General features: G+C 34.3%; 1 protein-coding gene across 1 annotated transcript; it reads left to right on the forward strand.

The window, feature by feature from the left end:
* Positions 1-983: 983 nt before the first annotated feature.
* Positions 984-17,323, forward strand: LOC122351663 (interferon alpha/beta receptor 2-like). Its single transcript, XM_043248887.1, is given in 9 exon segments — positions 984-1,118; positions 9,250-9,386; positions 10,211-10,382; positions 12,650-12,798; positions 13,197-13,347; positions 14,581-14,690; positions 15,789-15,984; positions 15,987-16,174; positions 16,177-17,323. Coding segments are annotated over 9 exon segments (1,404 nt in total). The 5' UTR covers positions 984-1,069; the 3' UTR covers positions 16,429-17,323.
* The last annotated feature ends 136 nt before the right edge of the window (positions 17,324-17,459 follow it).

A 17,459-nucleotide genomic window follows, 5' to 3' on the forward strand; every position in this document is an offset into this window, starting at 1 on the left:
AAAAATTTAGCCAGGTGTCCTTGAGACAACCCCTAATCTATTACACCATGTTCTTGCAGTAGTAAATTCAGCAAACATTCACAGATTTAGACTGATTTGCCATAAATTCCTCTTGTATATGTATATACATTTCATAATAATAATAATAATAATACTAACAACAACAATATTGTATTGTAATGTATAAAAACGAATTGAATAATGGCTAAAATGTGTGGCCGCAATCACTTAACCACACAGGACACTTTGTTAATGTAATTTGACATGGAACAAGATGTAAATACAAACGTCATGTTTTTAATTCTGTTTTAGAAAAAAAGATTCTTTTTTTCTTTTGCTGGGCTGTATATGTAACATATATTGTACATTACAAAAAGTAATAATTTTACTAATTTCAATAAATGTACCATCAATAGTCATTGTATATCTGCTGTCTTTGAGCAACAGCGTCTGATTATTTTATGTTGTTTCATTTCTTATTTTATGGCTGACAGGGCGCGTGTGAACTGCGCATGCTCCTGATCTTGCGAACAAACCACGCCCATGATGTCGTCAAACAAAAGCTATTTTAAAGCAGCTCGTTGCGGAGGAGACTGCATTCTTTAATCGATGTATTAATTTTAACTACATCTGGCCGCTAGGGACATGGTTGGGATCCACTAAACAACGTAACTAAACTACGTAGTTGCTTTTTCGTAAACTATGATAAAATCGTTTTTTGCATTAATGACGTTAAGGCTGTAATTACGCTAATGATTTAAGTTGACCGTTACGGTTTCTCCGATAGTAAAGCCGCGCATGTTGACATCTCCTGAAATTTAGACCATCTCTGCTCAAACTGTAAACAACAGGAAGACATTACCGGAAATTATATAACAGAAAATGAAAGAGTGTGAATCGGCTCCGAATTATTTTTGCAATTTAAAAAAAAGAGTATACAATGTATCAGTATTTAAAAAAGCATTATGTGAGAAAGGGAAAACAAATCTGAGAAAAATAAATCACAGGATGTCTCTGGGAGAACAGATGAGAAACAACTGATTGATCAAAATCACGCAAGCATTGCAAAATGTATGTAATACCAAGGATACTAACAACCATTGCTTTGTTTCACACGGGTAAGTATGCTATTATATTTATCTTTGCTGTTTAAATGCTTGCTGTTACAATTTAAAATTTGTTGATTAGTGATATTAGATGAAAAAAATTATAGTGACTTAAGGGCACTATGTAAAATGTTTTTTCATCGCAAACCCACTAAAAAAACTCATTATCTTCTTTATTTTGATTAAATATGTATTGTTTTGTTTTGTTTTTTTCAACAAAATCTTAGTGTACATTTTATTTATGGTTATATTTAGTTGTCCATTTACATTTTTGCCTCTGAAAATGTATATTTGGACACAGACACAATCATCATAAACTGCACTCATACTAAGATTCTAAGAAGTTACAAGCGCATCTCAATAAATTGGAATGACGTTCATTTATTTCAGTAATTCAACTTTTTATACAACACTTTTAACAATACAGATTTTATTAAAGCACTGAACAGTATAAAATAGGAGAATACAATGACAGTTATGTATAATGGCGAGCAGACAACCACCCAATAATGCATTACAATAATCTAACTTGAGGTCATAAACGCATTAATTAACATTTCTGCATTTGACGTTGAGAGCATAGGTCGTAATTTGGATGTATTTTTGAGATGGAAAAACTGTTCTACAAATGCTTGAAACATAGTTTTGAAGGAAAGATTGCTATCAAACAGCACACCTAGGTTCCTAACTGATAATGAAGAATTAACAGAGCATCCATCAAGACTGTGTTCTAGATTATTACATGTGGGGTTTTAGATCCAATAATTAGCACCTCAGTTTTTGGAATTTAGCATTAAAAGTTATTCATCATCTAGTTTTTTTATATAAACTATGCATTCTGGTGTGTATATCACTGGGCCTAATAAAATAAGTATCATCAGCATAACAGTGAAAGCTAACACCATGTCTCCTGATAATATCTCCCAGAGGTAACATGTAAAGTGTGAAAAGTAACAGTGCTAGTACTGAGCCTTGAGGTACTCCACATTTCAGTTGTGATCGATATGATACCTCCTCATTTACTGCTACTAACTGATAGATTGGTCTGTAATTCACTAAGTCTTTGGGGTCAATTTGAAGATTTTGGGGACAAAAACACCCAACAGAAAACCTTACCAGAGCACAAAAGCACAAATAATTCTTAAAGAAATAAAGAGGCAAAGTTGGAAAAAATATGTATCAAATTTGACGTCACTGACACCAACAAAAAAAGTTTGGGATATGGTCTTTGGAAAATCAATCTTTTACAATACAGGAACTTCTTGAAAGCCATTAAAAAATCCAACGACACCACCGTTGGGCCAGGTAAAATTCATTACCAGTTTTTGAAGCATCTACCTCACAAGGTTTTAATGATTCTCTTGAATATTTTCAATCACATATGGAAATCAGGAGAAGTACCTGTTCATTGGAAAGCAACTTTTATACCAATACCTAAACCAGGAAAAGATCCTACTGATTTGAATAATTATTGACCAATAGCCTTAATTACTTGCCTATGTAAAACCATGGAACGAATGATAAATGATCGACTGGTGTGGGTTTTAGAAGAAGATCAAAAGATCAGTAAATATCAGTGGGGATTTAGACAAGGGAAAAGTATGACCATCTTATAAGATTGGAATCTATTGTATGCAATGGCTTTTTAAAAAGCACATGTAGTTGCAGTATTCTTCGATTTAAAAAAAAGCTGGAGACATGGAGATATGATATTTTTTTTATCAGAATTGCATTTACAAGAATCAGGAGGGCCCCAAGGAATTATACTTTCAGTAACCCTTTTTAATAATAAAATTAATTGTATTGTGAGTGCTATTGGACCAAACATATTTCATAGTCTGTATGTAGATGATCGTGTATTTGTTAGAAAGGGAAAAACATGAACATAATTGAGAGACAGTTACAAATGTGTATAAGTAAAATGTATGACTGGTCAGTACGAAATTATTTTAAATTCTCTAAACAAAAAAACTGTATGTATGCATTTTTGCCTTCTGAGATCTATACACTTAGATCCAGAGTTATTTTTAGAAAGAGAACCAATAAAAGTTGTAAAAGAGACAAAGATCTTTTTGATAAGAAATTGTCTTTTATTCCATATATAACAAATGTTACAAAATAGATGCTTTAAAGCAATAGATATTATAAAAGTTCTTGCAAAGATTAAATGGGGTGCAGATTATAAAGTACTCTTGAGACTCCATAGGACATTAGTTCGGTCAAAATTGGACTATGGAAGTATAATCTATGGATGTTCCAAAAATACTTAATAATAAATGAAATAATTAAAATGTTGGACACTCTACATCATACTGGATTGAGACTTGCTTTAGCAGCCTTTAGGACATCTCAATTCAAAGTCTGTATAGAGAAGCAAGAGAACCATCACTATACAGGTCCTTCTATACTTTCATACATTTAGATTCATTACACACAACTGAGGTAGTTCAAGCCTTTTATTGTTTTAATATTGATGATTTTGGCATACAGCTCATGAAAACCCAAAATTCCTATCTCAAAAAATGTGCATATTTCTTTCGACCAATAAAAGAAAAGTGTTTTAATACAAAAAAAAGTCAACCTTCAATTAATTATGTTCAGTTATGCACTCAAATAATTAGCATATCATGAAAAGGTTCTCTAAACGAGCTTTTAACCTAATCATCTGAATCAACTAATAAACTCTAAACACCTACAAAAGATTCCTGAGGCTTTTAAAAACTCCCAGCCTGGTTCATGAATAAAAACCGCAATCATGGTTAAGACTGCCGACCTGACTGCTGTCCAGAAGGCCATCATTGACACCCTCAAGCAAGAGGGTTTGACACAGAAAGAAATTTCTGAACGAATAGGCTGTTTCCCAGAGTGCTGTATCAAGGCACCTCAGTGGGAAGTCTGTGAGAAGGAAAATGTGTGGCAGAAAACGCTGCACAACGAGAAGAGGTGACCGGACCCTGAGGAAGATTGTGGAGAAGGGCCGATTCCAGACCTTGGGGGACCTGCGGAAGCAGTGGACTGAGTCTGGAGTAGAAACATCCAGAACCACCGTGTACAGGCGTGTGTAGGAAATGGGCTACAGGTGCCGCATTCCCCAGGTCAAGCCACTTTTGAACCAGAAACAGCGGCAGAAGCGCCTGACCTGGGCTACAGAGAAGCAGCACTGGACTGTTGCTCAGTAGTCCAAAGTACTTTCGGGAATCAAGGTGCCAGAGTCTGGAGGAAGACTGGGGAGAGGGAAATGCCAAAATGCCTGAAGTCCAGTGTTAAGTACCCACAGTCAGTGATGGTCTGGGGTGTCATGTCAGCTGCTGGTGTTGGTCCACTGTGTTTTATCAAGGGCAGGGTCAATGCAGCTAGCTACTTCATGCTTCCATCTGCTGAAAAGCTTTATGGAGATGAAGATTTCAGTTTTCAGCACGACCTGGCACCTGCTCATAGTGCCAAAACCACTGGTAAATGGTTTACTGACCATGGTATTATTGTGCTCAATTGGCCTGCCAACTCTCCTGACCTGAACCCCATAAAGAATCTGTGGGATATTGTGAAGAGGAAGTTGAGAGATGCAAGATCCAACACTCTGGATGAGCTTAAGGCCGCTATCGAAGCATCCTGGGCCTTCATAACACCAACAGCAGTGCCACAGGCTGATTGCCTCCATGCCACGCCACATTGAAGCAGTCATTTCTGCAAAAGGATTCCCAACCAAGTATTGAGTGCATAACTGAACATAATTATTTGAAGGTTGACTTTTTTGTATTAAAACACTTTTCTTTTATTGGTCGGATGAAATATGCACATTTTTGAGATAGGAATTTTGGGTTTTCATGAGCTGTATGCCAAAATCATCAATATTAAAACAATAAAAGGCTTGAACTACTTCAGTTGTGTGTAATGAATCTAAAATATATGAAAGTCTAATGTTTACCAGTACATTACAGAAAATAATGAACTTTATCACAATATGCAATTTTTTTGAGAAGGACCTGTATAATAGAAGGCTAAAATTGACTCTCAATTATGCTGTTAAAATAAAAACCAACAAAAGCAATCCAGCATATTCTTCAGTCAATTCATCCTCAACATTTATATATGTTCAAAACATTTTGAAAAGTGCATACCTGGACAAAGTTCAGTCTTCACAGCATAAGCTTCTGCATTGCTTTTAGCCCTGGAACAAATAGAAAAAAAGCATAATTGTTGTGTTGGAAGTAAAGTAGTTCATTACTGCTATACTCTTGGGGAATTTAAGTACCTGTTGTCACTTTATTTTTCGTTAATTTAGTCAGTGTATTGAAAAAATACGGGGGTTGTCTTTGTTTTCTTTTAAAAGAGATGAAAAATAATCAGATCTACTTTATGTTTTTCTATACAATCGTATACTTTCCCATCAGGCAATATGAAATACTTCTAATTTAGTTTTTTCTGCACCTGCGCTCCATTTTCCGGGCTGCTCTCTTTAGGGTGCGAGTGTTTTCATTATACCACAGAGTCAGATTGTTTTCTTTATCTAAAGTTCCAGAAAAAAAAGAGAGTGCATAGTTAGTTACATCATCAAGTGGTTCTACCATACTTGTAACCAGGTGCAGAGTTGACGGTTTTAGCCATATGGAGTTCACACAAGACTAGATACTGATCTGAAATATCATCACTTTGTTGCTTGGTCTTGAGCGCTTGAACTTTGGTGGAGAGTTTGTGTCCATCAGGCTCCAGGAAACTTTTTGCAAAAGGTGTATCAAAGCTCTTTCGGATAACTTAGATTCAAGGCATATATTAGCACAATCAGCAATGCAACACCCTAAGTTACATTACCAAGCCCTTCTAGTGCTGTAACTCCTTCAATAACTACTCCAACATCTGCAGGTTCATCTTCACATTCTTCACCTCCTTCACATCTGATGACAAAAAATGCCCATTACCATCTCTTTGAGGGCAGTTTCAGTGTTAAAAGAAAAATATATCAACATCTATAAACAGAACAAAGTACATTAATAATAATAATAATAATAATAATAATAATATAACATTTATTGTTATACACAAAAAAATATTGTCAAAATATTTAGGTAATCATACCATGTACTCCTTGATGAGATTGTCAGGATCCTCATTTAGGTAGACAAACAAGGCTTTGAGGACACACTCCCTCTTAACATTAATGCAGGCACACTAGGGACAATAAAGAAAATTAGCATGTACCAATAAGAGTGAGATGCTAAAATTAACACCAATACCAATAAATTAATACATTTTCAAGTCACACAAGACATAATTGAAAGGTGATCTCTTTCACGCATAAAAATCATGGATTCTGTCATGAATTCTTACGTATCAGTCGACATAATAAAACAGTTGGCTAAAATTATTTCTAATCACACTGATGCAAATGGACGGAAAAGTTCCTTTGCTGTTTAATTCAGTTTCCACCTTAAAATCATGCAATCTGCCATAAATACATTACGTTCAACCAACATAATAAAAATGTTATCTAATATTGTTTCTAATTACATTGATGTAAATGAATAGATGAGTGAAGTTAACAGTTACTTGTTCGTTTGCTGTTTAATACAGTTTCTGACGCGGCCATCTCATTTAGGCTTAAAATCGTGCATTTTGTCATAATAACACATTAGTATCAACTGCCATTATGGAAAAGTTTGATATTGTTTCTAATTACATGGATGGAAACGGATGAACACGTACCTGTTCTTTTTAAGCTTATTTTCAGTTAATGTAGCGGCGCGCGATCTCTCTCTTTCAGACGCTATTTTATGATTGTTGCCGCTCAGATATGCAAATTGCGTCACAGCAAATTTCCGCTTCCTTTAGGTTGAGAATGTCGTTTATTCTCAGGATGTTTTGACTGACTTTATAAAAACACACATTTTATATGTGCAATTGCTTTTTCTCAACATTATTTGTATCAGTTTGATTATCTAGTTTCTTCTTCATCCTCTTCTATGGATTTACTGGCGGGTCGCATACAAACTTTTGGGTGCATACCGCCACCTGATGCGCTGGAGTGTGAAGTGATTTCAGACTAGGTGTATATTATGGTGTCTATATTCTAAGTCCATTATTATTAAGTAATTGCATGATTTTCTTTATTATTTTACCAGAGTATTGTTCAGTGTTTAATATGTTGCATACGGAAAAGTTCTCTTCTAGTTTCTTCCTTCCAAATTAAAGTTCTTTTAAATTAGTATGTATGAATAATTTTTATGTGCTTTATTTTTCAAAACTTAGAAAATAGATATTAGACCAAGTGTGAACAACAGTAAAGGCCTTAATTTTTAAATTAAATTTTCATTTATGTCGCTTTGCACTACATGTGCACAATAAATGTTGATTATTAAACACATTAGCTTTATTTTGTCACTAGACATACTAATAGACTAATGTGTGCTTTATTCAACACAAACCAAATGCCCTTTAAATGGATATAATACACTGTCTTTCAAATAACAGCAAGTTAAGACAAATAACAAACACCAATAACCATTTAATTGCACTTCTATAATTATAGTCAAGTTATAAATTAATAAATAAAAATATTTAAAATAAAGCATAAATATTGTATAAGTTATTACATATTTTGTAATTCAGTCATAACAGTTTCACTGAGCTAAGTGATTGAAACGTGTACAATTAAAATGAAAAGTTTAAGTTAAACCAATGAGTGACAGTTTTAAGTTAGTTTAACATAATGCAATCACATTGAAATGAAAAATAGCCACAATGGCATTAATTCAACATGAATTGTTTAGGTAAAGTGAACAGAACTGAAAATTCATTTTTTTTTTTGTGGGCTATGAGCTTCTCTACCTTCCTCTAGACTCTAGGCCTTGATTTTCAATTACCATTGGGCAATAGTCCAGTTCTTTCTCCTTAACCTAGGTAAGATGTGGTTCAGGAGTGGCTTAACAAGACAAATACAACAACTGTAGCCAAATTCCTTCACACGTCTATGTGGGGTGACTCTTGATGACTTGACCCCTGCCTCAGTTCATTCCTCAGTTCATTCCATCCACTCAAATTCTTGAATCGATATTTGCTTGACAATCCTCATAAGACTGCGGTTCTCTCGGTTGGTTGTGCATCTTTTTCTTCCACACTTTTTCCTTCCACTCAACTTTCTGTTAACAGGCTTGGTTGGATGTAGCATTCTGTAAACAGCCAGCTTCTATGGCAATGTTTGTGTCTTACCCTCCTTGTGAAAGGTGTCAATGATTGTCTTCTGGACTACTGTCAGATCAGCAGTCTTTCCTATGATTGTGTAGCCTAGTGAAACAAACTGAGAGACCACATTGAAGGCAGGTGTTTTGAGTTGATTAATTCATTGACATGTCACCATATTCTAATTTCAGAGAATTTGTGGGTTTTTGTTAATTGCGAGCCAATATCAACACAATTAAATGAACCAAATACTTAAATTACTTCAGTCTGTATGCATTGTATTTTTTTAATACACAGAAGTCACAATTTGAGTTAAATTAAAATGTGAACTATACTTTTCCAGAACATTCTAATTTATTTAGATGCACCATTTTTATTTTTGAAAATGTACATTTTCAATAAGTAACAAGATTGTGAAGTTTATGTTGCAGAACTGAACATACAATCAAGTTATACTGAAGACAAGCTTCATCGTTAAAATCTCCTGTTCTGAAAGTGCACTTCTCCCCTGCTAGTTCTGTGAAGAGTCTGAACCAACATAAGATCAGACATTAATTCACAGTTCTTTATTAAGCATTCCCATGACTATTCAATCCTGAATGTGCTCATTTTAGTTTACAGACGTCAATGTTTTCCAGCTTTTTCTCTTTCACCAGGACGTTGTACTCTTTGATAGAAACAGACTCACTTATGAATCACAAGAAATACTCCTTGTATTTTCTTAAGACATCATCAGATCTTTTCTTGTCACTCTGCTTGTTTTTTTAAAATATGTGTTCAGCTTTATTTCTCAAGACATAGATTAATGAACTAACAATGCAATTACATACTTTAAAGGCATTATGCAGCTGTGTTTTGCAATAAAGGTAAAAACAAACAAATATGTGTATGTATATTCCTATGTATATGAATTTAAAATGATACTGTATTTCTTAAGTCTATCTAAAAGTTTTAATTTTTACCTCTTAAGGATTGTGCATGGAAATACCTGCTCCTGTACATCTGGTCCTGTCTTCACAATATTTTGTCCACTTGTTGTCCTGGAAAATGGGGCCAGGCTCTCCTGACGGTGTCCACTATACAGTCGGCGTGCATGCGCTCAAGTATGTGATGTACTGTTTTCACACATTTCACACAAATCAAAATGTCATAAGTAATTTTGGTTACTCTTAAAAAAATGTTTAGAAAATGTACAGTATAAAGTAATACATGATAGATGAAATTACTATAATTTATGTATTGCAACAATCCCAGAAGAGGTATACCAAAAGTCCAAACGACGATGAGTTCGATCCTGGTAGGATAAATTAGTTTTGAGTGAGTAACAGAGCAAAATTTAAGTCCCTTATCACTTCAAACATATGAACATAGATTTGGATTTTAGCTCACAAAATTAATAATGTTTGTGATCTTTTTTATGTTGTATATTTTATTGTTCTATTATCAGTCACAACATGCCATTTGTGTTCCACAGCAAATAAAATAAAAACTACATTGCAAGCAATGCTTAAACAATTACAGAAATGTTAATTTTAAGGATGTAAAGTGTTGCAACTTTAAAACCATTCTTCGAAAGGAGAAAGCAGCACACAGAAGTCCTATGACAACTGAATACAATATATTCTAAATGATAATTAAACTATTTTAGTATTCTGTAAATGCGCTCATATGTTACGAATTTAAATTTTAGATGCTGTCAATATGTCAATATTATGTTTACATGTCACTATTGTACGTATACAGACGTAAGTAAATGTATGGTAGTTCCGCATAAAAATACATATGAAAACTCATCAGAACATGCTGGAAATGCAAGCTCAGTTTTAAATTCATTAAATTGGTAAAATTTTAAATGTAAGGTTTGATTCTGTTTAGATGATTTTGCCCTATACCATGCTTATTCTAATTCTGATTCTGTTCTTTGTTGACAGTGGGGAGACTTGGTGGTGAAGGAGTGTGAAAAGGTAACATTCCCTCTGCAATGCAATCTCACAGAAGCATTTTCTGATATGGAGGACACCTATTACGTCCACGTGACTGCTGCTCTGGGCAACCTCACCTCGACACCTTCTTTCTGCAACCCATTCAAACCCATTTATAATAGTAAGAGTGAGACTTTCTTACATTTACATTTAGTCATTTTGCAGACACTTTTATCCAAAGCAACTTACAATTGAGAGTACAATTGTAACTTTCTTGTGATCTTTTTATTTTGTAGGACTATATATATATATATATATATATATATATATATATATATATATATATATATATATATATATATATATATATATATATACATGTCTTGTATATAAATCTTTATCTATATAAATTTTATGGGGATCTGTAATCTGTTCCTCAATTATTCAATGAAATTGTCAATATAACATTTTATTTAGAATAGCTATTTTAATATTTTAATATTTTACATAAGAGAGACTTAAAATATATAAATCTCTTTTAATGAAAGTATTTTAAATATTTTATATTTTATACTATAACAACTAAATTAGCTACTTTTCTATAAATTCTCTATAACATCACTCTAGCTGAAGCATTATAATCCTGTTCATACTAAAAGTGCATCTTGCACTTTTTCTTTTATTTAGTATTATTTATCAGTTCAGAGCACCTTGCCATTGACAAATAATTTAACAATTATTGCAGTAAGACAACTGAAACTTAATAATCAAAAACAAATGTACTATAATTTAGCTTTTGATTAATATATAACAAAATTATTCAACTTGTCTTCTGCCATACATAAGTATTTAAATGTCAAAATAATAATAGCCTGATTAAAAATTACATGATGGTATATTTTAATAATCATTTTTATTTGAGGTCAGCTAATGATTTTTATTTATTTTATTTTATTTTATTTTTAAATTTGGTACATAATATTCACATCACTACTGGGAGCCCAATATCTCCATTCAAATTATGATAATTTTACAATATTTAATGCTCATCGAGCAGAGCTTCATGATTTATCTATATTATACAGTTTTTTGTTTTTTTTGTCGAACATCAGTTCTTACCTTACCAAATTCATACTTTTTTAAAATGGGTTTAGGTAGGGCTGGACAATAATTTAATATCAGTATGTGTTTCGATATAATTATTTACGATAACAGTGGTATGATTTTTAAACACACATCCAATATTTTTGTATACATTACCAGTGTTTCCCATACATTGATTTATTTGTTGCATTTGATTTCATTGAAGTGAAGACATTTTCATTTTTATCTGATAAAGCAAAAGTTTTTGAACAGTAAGATTTCTTTTTTAATCTTTTGTTCACCAAGGCTGTATTTATTTAATCCAAAGTACAGCAAAAACAGTAAAATATAATTTATCATTTTATTTAGGAAGTGTGCTTAAAAGGCAGTTTGATCGATGATAAAGGCAGTTAAATAGTGTTCATATCGATATCAAAATTATATAGACTGAAATTAAGAAATATATTGTGATATAAATTTTCACCATATCATCCAGCCCTAGGTTTTGGAGATTTTTGTAGTTTGGGGAACAGATACAGTAATAATATATAGGTGAAAGAGTGTCTATGTGCTGAGATTTACCCGACTTCTGTGACGTGAGGCGGCTAGCAGGCAGTTGGTTTAGCCAGTCTGTCTGCTTCCAGACCTGGGCCCTAGTTATAGGTATTTCTAGATATTTCTAGACAGAAGAGTGGCACCACCCCAGGTCAGGTCTGCTCCAAAAACTCCTATGTTACCCACCCAGCACCACTTAAACATCCAGCCATTTAGTGTCGGCAGTCTGCTATGTATCTCACAAATAATTAGTGCCATAGTTAACAACAGTTTTACTGAAATTACGTTTAGCATTAGCCCACACTTTTATATTGGCCAAGATGTCAGGTGCTCTGGCTCTCAGTCTTGAACTATGGTTATTTCTATTTTCGCGTTTTGTACTATAGAATTGCCAGTAACAATCATTGACTTGATTGCACAGATACTAGCTGTGCTGGATGATGACATCACTGAATTAATTGATGAATTACCTTTGAAAATTGACACAATTTGTTTTGTTAAAAGAGCTACATAAATAACGGTGACTCCACTATGACTCACCTTCATTGATTCCAACTCGTACAAGTTGGAGCGAGAGAGGGAAAAGACAGAAAAGTGATGGTAAAGCACAAATGATAATTTAACAGGCTAGCAAAATGCTTATCTGCTGTTCTAGTGATGTCTTCTAGCTAGTGATGTCAAATGAATTTGATAGACAATATCACATTATATATGTATATATATGTATATAATCACATGTGGCACAATGTCTCCTACAGCATTTTTTTTTTTAATGTCTTTTGTGTTATGTTTTATTTTTTCCTCTTACAGCCACCTATGAACCTCCGCTGCTGACAGTAACTGCGTGTAATCAGTCTCTCTGTATATATCTCAGAGCACCTGCTGAGAACCTCCACCACGTCTACAATTCATTCAAGTCTTACTATAGATTGACAGTCAGCAGTGAAGATAGAGCAGAGGTGAGAGAAATAACTTGTCACGGTTTAATTTGGTTTAAACACCAGAGGTGTGATGTATACTTTAAACAATAAGATCACATAAAAAGAAAATGTATTTATTCAAAAAGATTTATTCAAGCTCAGGGTATCTAAAGCCGCTTTTCCACTATTGGACCAAACAGTTTTAAGAATGGTAAAGAACAGATTATTGCAGCTGTGGCAACACAGTGTGGGGAGGCAGAAGGCAACAAGTGCAGAGCTGAAAAGGGGCAGGGCTACATAAGGTCATAATCAAAATGAGACTTTCAAAATCAGAGTTTTATTTGCAAAGTGTCCACAAACACACAGTCTCCTACTGATCTACTGCAGTATCTCTTTACAGTAATGTTGTATTTGCGGTTCTTTGTGTTCACTTATAGTTTTACGTGGATACTGAAGGGTTAAATAATGTGACCCTCAAGGACCTGGCCCCTGGCCGAAGGTACTGTGTGAATGTCAGCATCACTGATCACAGCCCACCCAACAGACCAGCAGTATGTGCCTCCGCTCCCGAAAGATCAAATGTTTCAGGTACAGTATTTGTTTTTTTTACAAAATGTAATAGAATGCAACGATATTACAAAAATTCAATGGCTAATGCATCAGCTAATCATGTCTTTGACAGCAGTTTAAATTTCAGTAGCTCTAAACGTTGTTGGATTTGACGTATTGATAGTTTTCATGTGATGTCACACTCTTATAGGAACACCCCCCTGCAAAACAAAGCTGTTCTCCACTGACTGCCAGTTACTTTAACACAGTTTGCATGTAAAAGTAGTAATAAATGTAATAAAATGCAGATATTAAAAAGTGAAATTCAGTAAACACCTTATTGATTATGTATATTTTGTGTAATGCAATGTGTTTTTGTGGTTTAATTTAAAAAAAAAAAAATTCCACTGAAATGTAAAAAAAAAACCTTGTTCCATTAACTTTAGACTTTAGACCAAGTTTGAGTTGGTCTTTGGCGCAGTATATTTTGATGTATATTATATTATATTTTTCGATGTGCCTGAACAAACCTCTTTTTAGACCAGCGCCGTGCTGATAGGGCCCAGGGTCTCCAGCATCCGGCAGCTGGAGAGGCTGGGCCCTATCATACAACTGGCAAGTGTTAGTGCTTCTTTCTTTGCATAAACATTTGTGAGCAGTGTTATAAAATAAACCCACACTTAGGCCTTATAGCTTGTCAACAGCTTGTAACAATCCAAAAAACAAAGGGTAACTTAAAATTGCACCATATGAGACCTTTAAGTAAATATCAATATATCAAGACACTGTAAAAACACTTAAAATGTTTTGTCGCGCTGTTTATCCATTAAAATACTGCCACAGGGGCTTACTGGAAATTGCCACTTGTGAAAGCACTTTAATTTTTATTGTATTGTAGCACAGATCATCAAGTCAAGACCAAGCATTGGCATCAAGTGTGAAAGCATCTTTAGCTCAGCTTGACTATAAGAGCCATTTTCCTCAGATGCGTCCTGGCCAGGATTTTCTAAAATATCTAGGTTTTGGTTTTGTTTGTGTGCAGACCAATTGGTGTATGACATCAGTTCCTAATGTTTTTTTAAAATGCTCTCAATGTACTTTATATCAAAGCAAAATCCTGGCAAGGATGTATCTGAAAAAATGGCACGTATGGTCAGTGTACATAAGCTAGAAAACTGGTAAAACTAGACATAACTGAAACACTGAACATGTGAACATTTTGTGAATTTGCCCCCAAATATGCTAAAATCCAGTGTTGTATATTTGTTTTAGATGTCATTATCTCTGTTATCCTGTGTCTGCTGATGGTGCTGTTAGTGATGTGCACACCAAGATATGTTTATTGCCGTTTCTGTGTAAAAAGAGATCTTCCTCCAGCTCTGGTAAGTCATGATATGCAAGCGTCTAAGGTATCTAAACAGAGGCATGGTAAAACAAGTGTTAGTTTCACAAAAAACAACCATCTTAATTAATGTTTTAGGTTTAAAAAAAATTGGATCAATGTACTCCACCCTCAGGTCATTCAAAATGTTACATATGTTCAGATAAAAAAGCTAACTTAAATAAGAAATGTAAACAAATAAATACATACATCACAATAATCAGTTATTTAACATGACTCCAGCCCATTAATTTACATCTTGGGAAGTGAAAGGCTGTGTTTGTAAGAAACAATTCCATCATCTTAATGTGTGTGTGTATTATATGGATTCTTAAGATTTGGTTCAGGAGCATATATCACACTGGTGGATCATAACCAGGTTATAAGTACTGCTGCAAAATGCAAAAAAGAAAAAAAAAAAAGAACCAGGAGACAAAAAAAATGCAATTAATGGAAAACTACATTTAACTCAAACAGGCTGTTCATCAGCTGATCAAATGTTTAAGACCATAGCCTTAAAAAGTTTAAATCTGTACAAAAATACGGCTTTCATGTCATTGTCATCAGTAAATTATAAGTGTTACAGACTAAAGAACAAAGATAAAAAGTCTTTCTGTCGTTGAATGTTTTAGGATTGTTGAGGCGCACAAGCAAGTGCTCTCAGAACACTTCACAAACATCAGTTTCACAATTGAAGATTCTGAGAGTGATGGGCCAAAAATGTAAGCTGTAGAACAAAAAAGAATCAGGGGAACATGCAGGGTGATCCAAAAGATCATCAAGCTGTTGTTGTAAACTACAGTGTTTTCCTGTTGAAAGACCCAGTCATTAAGGCTCAGACAAAGTCCTCAGTCAAGAGGGATTGTAACTTTTTAAGGCTATGGCTTTAAACTTTAATCAGCCTGTTTGAGTTTAAATGCAGTTGTTGTTTTTTTTTAATAAATTGCCTATTTTCTATTATTTTTGTCTCTTGGACCTTTTTCTTATTTTGGCATTTTGAAGCAGTACTTATATCCTGGTTATGATCCACCAGCTTGAAATATAAATACATGTAATGTTTCCCTGGTCTTAAGATTTTGTTTTTTTGGTTTTTTTCCAGAGTTCATTTCAGAGTACAGATAAAGTTATTCTCGTCACTGCTGATGAATCTATTAATGAGGTCCATGAGGAGAGCAGCGCCATTGAAAAGATAAAAACAAACAAAGAGGAAAATAACCTGAAGGAAGAGACAGAGGAGGTTTTGAAACATGAGACACTAATGGCACACTATCTGAACACTCGAGGTTCCCTGCTCTCTGTTTTCCAACGTCATTTAGCTCTGTTTTGCTTATTAATCAAACTCCAGATACAAGCCTCGCACCTTCCACAGATGCTCAGAGTGGTAGTCTGATTGTGTTTGAAGGCAGTCAAATCCATACTGAACAAACAGCTTCGGCTAGGTTCCCTAAAGGAGTCAGCGCACTTCAGAATTTCAGTTCTGTTTTCCCACACACATGGGCGATGAAGACCAAGAGAGCAGTACAGATGTTAACCTGTTTTCTGTGATGTTAGGCGGAGTTTCTGATAAAAACTGCAACACTGAGGATGTGCAGGTATCATGTCCTCAGCATCTGTTACAGACTTGTGCTACATCTACCTGGATTTGTGATTCACAGTCCCAAAACCCTCAAAAGTCCGTTCAAATTAACGTTTCAGAGGAAGAAGATGATGACGATTCAGGGTACTTAAGTCGAAATTAGATTCCTCAAGAAATTGTTGGGTCTGGATGCCCCTTTACAGTTCTTTACCGCCGAAGTCACTCTTGTTAAAATAAAGACACGACAATTTGTTCAATTTAAGAGCTTGCAAGTGGCGTCTTCAGTTGCAAGCGGGAGCAAAACGGTCCAGTCTGCCTTGGTTTGCATCTGAAAGCCCCACCAGAAAACCTCCTTTTTATTGTGAAAAGATAAGAAAACACACCATGTTACAAAGTGGAGCAAGGTTGAGTTCTGAGATTAAGACTGTCTTCCCAAAACTTGCGAGAAAGCGGCCTTGGTACGCGATAAGCAGGAACTGAGTCCAAGATATGAGAGAACAAGCAATCCTTGAAGATATGCACACACATCTGCTCTGGAAATTTCCATCATGCAGTCACTTAATGTCAACATTAAGTTATAGAAAATCATGTTTCATCTAACAGAAATGAACAGTCTTTTACATCAGTTGAGACTGAGAATAGATATGGCAATCTTAAAGCACACACAAAGCATTCTGAGATGTATACTTTTTTTTGTATTTTAAGTGTTATTATTATTGTCTTTTCAATATGCATTTCAGTCTGATGGAGATCATGGCATACCAATATGTATTACTCTTATTTGTCTGGATAAGGAACAAGTGTTTATTGGCAGACACCATGGGCCAGGCAGGATTGGGTAGTGGAGAAGGGTGCAATTGCAAAACTATTTTTCATCTAATGAATATTGAGAATAGTGAGTTACTTACTATAAAGAATATAAATGTATATAAATGTGCTGAAATTTAATTTCCTAATAGTAAGAAATAAACCAGGGAGGTTTCTATTTCTAGTATTACTGTTACATTCTAATTTAATTTTGCAATGGGTCTCTTTATTAAAGCATTAAGTACACAGTTTTGTACGTGTTTAAAAATGTTTTCTTTCAAATCGAAATTTGTTCCTGTTTGAATTCACCTCATAGCTGGTTGGCTGGTTGGTTCTTCATAACACAGAAAGTTTAATATAACCTACACACAGGTGTGAGATATGAGG

The sequence above is a fragment of the Puntigrus tetrazona genome, chromosome 9, assembly GCF_018831695.1.
Source record: "Puntigrus tetrazona isolate hp1 chromosome 9, ASM1883169v1, whole genome shotgun sequence".
NCBI lineage: Eukaryota > Metazoa > Chordata > Actinopteri > Cypriniformes > Cyprinidae > Puntigrus > Puntigrus tetrazona.